Raw genomic sequence first — 10,000 nt, 5'->3', positions numbered from 1 at the left:
TTGAGCTTTTGACAAACAACACAAATCTATCTGGTTATTTCACTCCCATTTAAGGGCTCTCATTTTATAAGAAATTCTACTGGCAATTCTACTACAATTCTACTGGGGGCTGGCAATGCTTTCAAGAACTGGATGATTACTTTCAATGATTCCCCTACTTGGCCCTATGATTAGCCTGGAAGCCAGCCTGAATTTCATCCCACCCACAAAATTTGAGGTCGGGAAATTCGGTCTGGCCTTGCTACTCATTGACAAGTTTCAGCCATATGATCAGCCGACCAATCAAATCGTGCGGGCAGGCTTAATGATGGACAGATGAGCATCTTGCCTATTCACATGACCTGAGTGTGCTTCGGTTGATTCCGTTTACAGCCAAAAAGCTGGTCGCTAGAGAAGCTAGACATTTAGATATTGCTATAGTGTCTGTTGTACAAGATATTGACAGCGCAATAACTTTAAAAAACAAACAGAAAACAGCGATTAAGCCATTTGTCGAGAAGAAGGATGTTTTGGCTGTTTTGTCCCTACACGATTTAGGGCTGTCTTGTTGCTCTGATTGGTTAGGTCTATCCAATTTTGTGCAGAGGCATTTCCCCCCCTGTATCGGTTGATACATGCCCCACAATCATGTCCCAATGCTCCAGTTCCACACTCAGTCAGGCTAGTTATAGATAAGTAACCTGCTATAAGTGAATGCATACAAGACAATAATGCAAACATTATGTAAACATGCACCACACATACACCTTTCAAATTCTAAGCATTATCTCAATGCTGCTAAAACATGCACTGCAGAATTAACTGACTAGCAAACATGGAAATGTAAAACCAAACAAGTCCATATGAATTTGGGGGTGGGTTGGGGACTGATTTGGGTCCTGTGAACAACTGGCTATCATCAGATTGGTTCTCAAAAGAAAATGTTTCATTGATTCACTGAACTCCTGAAAACCTTTTGGAAGAGAACATCTTTGCTGTGAGTGAAGGTAATGCAGTCTGTGTCATTTAATACTGACACCATTCAGCGCAGCCATTGGTTCTGTTCAACAGCATTCCTAACTATACTCCCCTGTTTGTCATCGTATAAAGCCCGCCTCATGCCGGATAAGTGGTGGTGATTGATTCCTGGAGTTTCAGTGATTTTGGAAATCACTTTGAATTGAAAAATTGCCAGATGGATTTGCAGAGCAAATTCAAATGTGATCACAGATTCGTCTGGGTTCACCCAGGCTAGTGTACAACACTGAGATCATTTTATCATGAGCCACAATGTGTGTGTGTATGTGTGTGTGTGTTTGTTTGTGTGTGTGTGTGTGAGTGTGTTTGTGAGCTAGCAGTGATGTATCTAATTAGTGAGATGAGGAGGCAGGAACTGACTGGCCATTGACAGGCAGCAGAGAGCTGGCAGGAACTGTGTGTGTGAGAGAAAGAGAGAGAAAGAGAGAGCGAGCAAAAGAGAGAGAGAGCGAAAGAGAGAGAGAGAGAGAGTACGGTATGTGTGTTTGCTCATACTGGTTGATGGTAATGATACTCCAGGATGTCGCTGGCAATCACCATTATGAGCAGAGGAGAAAGCCAGAGAGGGTGAGGAGAAAGAAGAGGAAAGAATGGAAAGAAAGGAGGGATCAGAGAGAAGGGGATGAATGGAAAGAAGTGAGGGATCAGAGAGAAGGGGATGAATGGAAAGAAGTGAGGGATCAGAGATAAGGGGATGAATGGACAGAGGAGTCTGATGATGGTGGAGAAAATGATCAAGAGGGGTATCTAACAACATTTTGTTATTCTAACAGAAATAGCCTACCACTGATTGGATAATTAGAGCTGGAGACTGCTGACGTAAGACCTGCTACTGAATACCAGACTATAGACAATAGATAGAATCTTTATTGTCCCATAGGGATAATAATTTCCATACATTTTCCATTCATGTTCCATAGCACAACACCACTAACCTGACTCTCGCCAGATGAATTTCGTTCCGCCTAGCTCCACTCATCCATTTGGAACCGATCCATTGGAATGGTGTTTCAGAAGGCTGGGCCTAATCAAAAAATGCTTGCATATGATTGAATAAGCCACTTGTCCGTCATCTATTGACGTGCTACTTCAACCACTCACATCGAAGCCAACCCGTGACGCTGATAACAGTCTCACAGTCGCTTCTACGCTATGTCACATCTATGAAACTCCCGCCCTGCGTCCTGATTGGCTGTACCATGAAATCGGGTGCAGAAATCACTCTCAATAGAAGAGGTCCCAGATGGATGTGAGTGAAGCTAGGCGGAGCTAAACGGAACGAAATTCATCTGGCGAGAGTCAGGTTACAACACCACATATAAACACATATAACATGTACCACATATATCCCATCCACACATTGACATATATCTCATCCACACATAACATATAGCATATGAAATAGCATATTGAATTCGGTGCATGTGGGTCATTGAACAAACTGTCTGCAGCCCCCATGCACTGAATTCAAGCCACAGTACACTGTGAAGACAGTAAAGCATGGTGATGCACAATTCATGTTATAGGGATGTTTCTCATACTGTGGTGTTGGACCTATTTATCGCACACCAGAGATCATGGATCAGTTTCAATACATCAAAATATTTGAAGAGGTCATGTTGTCTTATGCTGAAGAGGAAATGCTTTTAAAATGGGTGTTTCAACAAGACAATGACCTAAAACACACCAGTAAGCGAGCAAAGTCTTGGTTCCAGACTAACAATATTGATGTTATGGAGTGGCCAGCCCGATCCCCAGACCTCAATCCTATAGAAAACTTGTGGGATGACATCAAAAAGGCTGTTTCTGAGGCAAAACCCAGAAATGCAGAGGAATTGTGGAATGTAATTCAATCGTCCTAGGCTGGAATACCTGTTCACAGGTGCCAATAATTGGTCGACTCCATGCAACACAGATGTGAAGCAATTCTCAGAAATAATGGTAATGCAACTATTAGTGCAGTGATTCAAAGTAAAGCAAAATCTTGAGACATTTTTCAGTTTATACAGTAAATGTTTGAGTTTGTAAAGAAAAATGCAAAATTATTTTGAACAGCCTATTTCTTTTTCTTCACTTTCTGTAAAGGTATAACACAAACTTGATCAATTTTGGTCATGTTTTGATTTGAAATTCAATATGCAGTGTTCCCAATGCATTGATCTTATGGAATTAATAGCTATTCTAAGGATTTTAAACTTTTTTCAATTTTTTAAAACACACTGCTATTATTCTGCCCATAACTGACCATAACACCAAAAACGCGACACCCACATAGACACATCAGAGTGAATAACATAAGTCTACAAGGCAGTACTGTGATGGCAGTGGGGAGAAGCTTTTTTTGATGGTGGCTTTAGTCCAGTTCAGTGCTCTGTATTTGCGGCCGGATGAGTAGTGTGAAAAATTGATTCAGCGGGTGATCTGTGTCAGCTCCTATTGTGCGTGCGATGGCTGTCATTCATGTCTGATAGGCTGGGTGCGGGGAGACTGATTATCTTGGAGGCAATATGTGTGATTTTAGTGAGTTTGTTTTTGGTGATGGTGATGGTTAGCATTGTGTAAAAACAGGGAGAGCTGATCTATAGTGTGTGTGTGTGTGTGTGTGTCTGTTGTAGGATTGGTCAGAAAAAAACAAGTGGTTAATCCCATAGATTTACAAGTAAATTTGAAGGGTAACTCCAATGGATACATGCAAGTTCCTTTCCAACCCCCCCCCCCCCCACACACACACAGAAAGAGAGAGAGAGATTTTTCTAACACGGTCAGTTTGCGGCAGCACTCTGCACATCCAGCTCATAGGCCTCTGCTAAATCGCTTCTATAAATTTTCAATTGCTGAACACAATGTGGCCGCCCCCAGGGGGCCAGTGCTGGGTGTGCAGACAGGGCAGACTTATTTGTGTAAGATGGGGGGGTTTCAGCCCATCACCCTTTCCACCACTCTCTCTTCTTCTCCTCTCACTCCTGCACTCCTCTTTTTAGGACAGCTCACTCATTCATTAAAGAGATTTACTTTTTCATGAATGCTTGTTGTGTTGCTGGTCTTAAATGGGCTATGGGTAGAATGGCATCCTTCCATTGACTTGCTTCCAAATTATTGTGCAACTTGGATTTATGTGTCATAAACATTTATTTTTTTTGTTTTTCAATTAAACTCATGGATGGTATTGTGTCTCAAATGCCACTGCAAAGCAGCAAACAGGTATTTGAAGCCGCTGGTGCCTCTGGAGTCCCGCGAACCTCAAGGTGTAGGATCCTCAAGAAGTTTGCAAGTGTGCATAAACCTATTCGGCCACCCCTAAACAATGCTCACAAGCAGAAACGGTTGCAGTGGGCTCAGAAATTCATGAAGACTAATTTTCAAACAGTTTTGTTTACGGATGAGTGCCGTGCAACCCTTGATGGTCCAGATGGATGGAGTAATGGATGGTTGGTGAATGAGACGTCAGCAAGGATGTGGCGGAGTCATGTTTTAGGCCGGAATCATTGGGAGAGAGCTGGTAGGCCCCTTTAGGGTGAAAATGACCTCGGCAAAGTATGTAGAGTTTTTGACTGACCACTTTTTACCGTGGTACAAAAACAACCGTGCCTTCCTTAGCAAAATCATCTTTATGCATGGCAATGCATCATCTCATGCTGCAAAGAATACCTCTAGGTCATTGGCTGCTATGGGCATAAAAGGAGAGAAGCTCATGGTGTGGCCCCCATCTTCCCCTGAACTGAACCCTATTGAAAACCTTTGGAGCATCATCAAGCAAAAGGTCTATGAGGGTGGGAGGCAGTTCACATCCAAGCAGCAGCTCTGGGAGACTATTCTGACATTTTGGCAGCTCTGGGAGGCTATTCTGCCAAGACATTAAAGCAGAAACTCTCCAAGAACTCATAAGTTCAATGGATGCAATGTGAAAGTGATATCAATGAAGGGGTCCTATGTTAACAGGTAACTTGGCATGTTAAGATGTTTTTGATTGAAATAACTTTTGATTTAATTTATATCACCTCCTAATGCTGCAAATTCAACAAATGACCGTTTTTAGTTCTTTACAACCTATAAAATGTCTTGAAACTCTGTTGTGCATAATAATTTGGAACAGTGCATTTTGAGTTTTTTTATTTTTGAAAAAAAAAAAAAAAAAAAACTGTTATCATTGGGAGGTTTGTTCAAAAATTATACTGACTATCATTTGCATCAACTATTTAGGAAAATCTGAGAAAAATGTAATTTGCATAATAATTTGGAACGCAGTGTAGTGTTGTATGTCATAGTATAGAATCTGTAGAAGGACACCAACGGGACACTAATATTCTGCAGACATGACAGTAAAGACCTGACCCTATTCAAATGAAAGAGGGGAGGCTTAGAGAATGAGACAATCCCGTTAGCAAGGCGTGAATTTTAGGGCCGTGTCTTCTGGATTGTGAGCATTTTATTGCCTCATAAACCAGGTATACCACTTAATTCATCAGAGAGAAGCAGAGAGAGAGAGAAATTGGTATTTATCTATAGCTAGTACTAGGAAATGTGACTGACCAAGTATAGAGGCAAAAATTATGTTAAGTGGCTATGAAAAATGACTTTGGAGAAGTTTGGAGAAATTTGTCAGTGCCAGTTTCAAGCATGAATATCAATCATCTCTGATTCAGCAACATTTCAGAATGAGGGAAGAGGTCTCAAGGCTGTGCAGCAAATGGGTTCACTATTATGTGGTTTCATTCATAAAATTCCTTATAACTAGGTGACCACTGCTTCAGATAAGTAGCTCAAACCGTAAGAAATGAGTGTCCCACAGTTCTTCACAGAATGTATAATGCTTCCAGATAGCGTCGTCCTGTTATATCAGGACCATTTCCATGTAAAACACACATCAGCTCTCATGTGTTGTATTTCTAAAACGTATACTCCAGACTCAGGATGTACCATGATACTTTTCTTTATTTCAACTTACATTTGCCACCATCACTCCATCTTTATTGAACAGAACAAACAAAACAAATCCTGCACTCTTCCATTCTTTCTGTATTGACATCATATGACAGACACTGCTTTTGCATGGGGTGATTGCTGATGCTGAGGTCAGCTGTTGAACTCGGCTGTGTGTGTATGTGTGTGTGTGGGTGAGTGAAAGGAAGTTTCAGTGTACTGGCCATGCAAGGACCGTGACAATGATTTAGGAGGGAAAAAATGTCCCCCACCCCACACACTGATTATTATCTTCAGTGCCAATTTTTTTTTTTTTTTCTCCCAACCTCTTCAAACAGCCCTGAACTTCAAGTAGAAGCTCTCTCACAACAAACATACTGCATGTTCGTCATGGTAACATCATCCATTTTTAAATATATTTTAATCTTCTAAAATAACAACCAAAAACAGTTCTATCAAATCAACACAAAATAATAATCTGCATTTAAAAATCAAAATAAACGTGAAAAAACTATATACGCTATACTTATATATGTAACAGAGAAAAAAATGTAAAACATTTGCTTACAGAATAATATCAATATATTTTTTGGCATTCACTTTATGTGATTTTGTTACTACTGGATTTAGAGGCGCTAAACCTACCATCACTGCATTTTGTGACAGACCATTGGTTTCACGTGATTGACAAAGGAGAGGCAGACAGCACACCACTGTCACGCTATGGACTTTACAACCCACCATCATGAGCAATATAAACACAAATGAGGCTATAAGGGGTCTAAGTCTGCAATCATTGGACAGACACAAACAAAACAAACACACACACACACACACACACACACACACACACACACACACACACACACACACACATAGAGAAGAATATTTTGTTTGTGTTTACTTTTAGCTACAACAGAGTAATACACAAGATGTTTTAAAGGTATTCTGTATGGCCTATTCATAAGAGGAGTTTTCCATATGAGGACGGGTTGCTAAGAGACATGGCTAACATATACACAGACTTTTCAAGACCATTACTCTCTTTCTGTAAACTATGGATTTCAAAAACGAAAAAAAAAAAAAAAAAAAGTACATCTCTTCAATGACAGTAGCAGGTTTACAGCACAGGAAATATACTCAGGAACACATACCTTTCTTTTACACACTCTCTCTCTCTCTCACACACACACACACAAATAACAAACAAAAAAACAACAACAAAGACATACACATAAACAAATATATAGGCATTTATAGAATGATCAGCATCAGGGATAACTGACACACACCCCAGTATAAAGGCGAATGAGACAAAGGGGCAACTCTTCAGTGTGTCCACAGTAACCCCAGTTGGCTATAATGAGTTGATTCAGGTCATTCTGGGCACCACGTACACACAGACCACCAGAAAAGAAAACCACACACACACACACACACACACACACACACACACACACACACACACACACACACACACACACACACACACACACACACACACACACACACACACACACACACACACACACACACACACACACACACACACACACACACACACCTCCAGTTCCCTGATTTGGACGCTTGCATAACTGTTTATACTGACTCACTCTCCATCTTGAATTTGCGTACTTCAGGGGACAACAGGAGACACCAGAAAAGTCAAGGAGTGTGTGTGTGTGTGTCTGAATGTGTTTTAGTAATCTGTGTGTGAGGGTGCGAAGGGGTTGGCTGTTTACACACACAAACACACACACACCATGCAGTCACAGCAGTGGAGAATGGGACTGGTCGCCATGACACTGATTGCAGCATTCAGACGTCATACATGGAGTGTTGTGTTTGGCTTTATCTCTGCAAGTATGTGTCTGCGTGTGTATCAGTAAATTCAGGTATATTAGTGTTTATGAGGGTATATGCTATTGAGAAATGGCTGCTGTGTGTTCTGTGTGGGTGACCTCAAGGAGTTGAGGGTCAAGCACCGGTCAATAATTAAGCCAATGAGTGAGACGATTACATGATGGGGGAAACCCTGATTGGGGATGGGGGCTTGGACACACACTGGCCCTCGGGTGCTTGCTGGAGGAGTGTGTGTGGTGGCACTTCATCAATGTGCAATGTACATAACAGAGTGTGTGCGTGTGCGTGTGTGTGTGTGTGTGTTCGTTTGTGTGTAACTATGGGTGAGTCTACGTCTAGCAGGAGGGTGAGAGGTTAGAAGGTGTGTGTTTGTATGTGGCTATAGGTTATGGCTGTCTGCATGTGTGTCTCCACTACAGTCTCTGAAGAACTCTGTTGTGTGGGGTCATCAAGGTGTTTTGTGTAAAACGCTATGTGGGGGCATTGTGTTTTGAATCAGTAATCTGTATCATCTAGTGTGTGTGTGTGTGTGTGTGTGTGAGAGTACTATGCACTGTGTGCGTGTTTTATTAACCTATACCATATGTAAAACTGTATGTGCTTTATGTTGCGTTATGAATCACAAATTATGTAGAACCATTCTGCATGTTGCACTATGAACCTGTACTGTATACAATGTGTGTGTGTGTGTCTGTCTGTCAGAACATGTGTATGTGCATTTGCATTTGTCTGTCAGTGTGCTTGTGTGTGTATTTGCATGAGTGTGTGTGTGTGTGTGTGTCAGAGTGTGCGCGGGATGATGGTGAAGGGCAGCACGGGGCTGCTGGCCTCCAGCTCGAGCGCGGTCAGGAAGCACTCGGTGGCGGCGGCGGCGTTGCCCTGCGCCTGCAGCACCTCGCCCAGGCTCTTCCACACCTCGTGCGCCGTGCTGCTCACCTGCACCGCGTCGCGCAGCACCTTCTCCGCCAGGCTGTAGCGCTGCAGCTGGTGCAGGATCACACCCTGAGACCGGGGGGAGAGGGAGAGAGTGAAAGAGAAAGATGGAGAGAGGGTGAACATTACTTCATTAAATGCATCAATGTATCATTGATGAATGATACATCAACTCATTATTTTTTTTATATTTATATACTTACATTACTTTTTCTGCTGTAAATGCAGTAAATGCATGTTGTGTGTGATGTCTGTATGCTACTGAGACCTTGAATTTCCCCTTTGGGGATCAATAAAGTATCTATTTATCTATCTATCTATCTATCTATCTATCTATCTATCTACAACTCTTGCTGTTTTTCTCTTGCTGTGAAAGAGTAAAACAGAGAGACAGAGACGGAGACAAAAGAAAGGGAGTGTGAAAGAGTGAAGACGGAAGGGGTGAAAGAAAGAGAGAAAGAGTGTGAAAAAGAGATGGAGAGAGAAGACGGAGAGTAAAAGTGAGTGAGAAAGAGAAAGGGCGAGTGAGAAAGAGAAAGGATGAGTGAGAAAGAGAAAGGGCGAGTGAGATAGAGAAAGGGCGCAAGAGCAGAGCACAGGCAGAAGGGCTGGAGATAGACCCCTCGTTGTAATCCTGCTTTTGATCCATTTCATCATCGATTTATTTCAACTAAAGGTCAGCCTCTTAAAACAATTCCCCTCGTCTTCATCTCTTCTTCTGAGGCGCATGTGATCATGGAAGTGCAGCTTGCAGTCAGTAAATGTGTCAGCTCATGGACAACAGCTGAGACACAACGGAGAGATGGTAATAAGAGAGGTGTGTGTGTGTGTGTGTGTGTGTGTGTGTGTGTGTGTGTGTGTGTGTGTGCGCAAGATTCAAACAATGTTAGAAAAAACACAGGGCCGTGAGTACACAGACTCATACACACACACACACAATTTACTGTACTCTCATGGAAGCGGAGGCCATTTGCACTTCACACACATCTCTTTCTGCTCCGTAGGGCATGTTTCTTTTCCTCTCCCTCTCTCCATCCCTCTCTCCCACCCTTCCTCTTTCTCCATCCCTCTTTTGCTCATGGAGGCCGTCTCTTCATGAGATGTGACAACTGGGCTTAATGCTGAGATGCCAAAAGCGCATGAATATGAACGTGGGCAGCCATGGCGACGCTGACACAAACCGATGTGGAAGGCTGCGTATGACTGCGGGACTCGCGGCCGTGCAGACCCACGCCAGGCCTGCTGGGAGACCAGGAAATAGACAATA

The 10,000-nt window shown here is 42.4% G+C and overlaps 1 protein-coding gene across 1 annotated transcript in view; it reads right to left on the bottom strand.

The window, feature by feature from the left end:
• Positions 1-8,293: 8,293 nt before the first annotated feature.
• The window catches only part of ttc7b (tetratricopeptide repeat domain 7B), a 50,070-nt gene continuing 48,363 nt past the window's right edge, over positions 8,294-10,000 (bottom strand). Inside the window, 1 exon segment of the mRNA XM_042073480.1 lies at positions 8,294-8,802. Within this exon segment, the coding sequence (XP_041929414.1) occupies positions 8,581-8,802 (222 nt within the window). The 3' untranslated portion in view covers positions 8,294-8,580.

This window comes from Alosa sapidissima, chromosome 19 (genome assembly GCF_018492685.1).
Source record: "Alosa sapidissima isolate fAloSap1 chromosome 19, fAloSap1.pri, whole genome shotgun sequence".
Taxonomy (NCBI): Eukaryota; Metazoa; Chordata; class Actinopteri; order Clupeiformes; family Clupeidae; genus Alosa; species Alosa sapidissima.
Note: the sequence above shows the minus strand (reverse complement) of the source record. Positions and strands in the feature narration are given on the sequence as shown.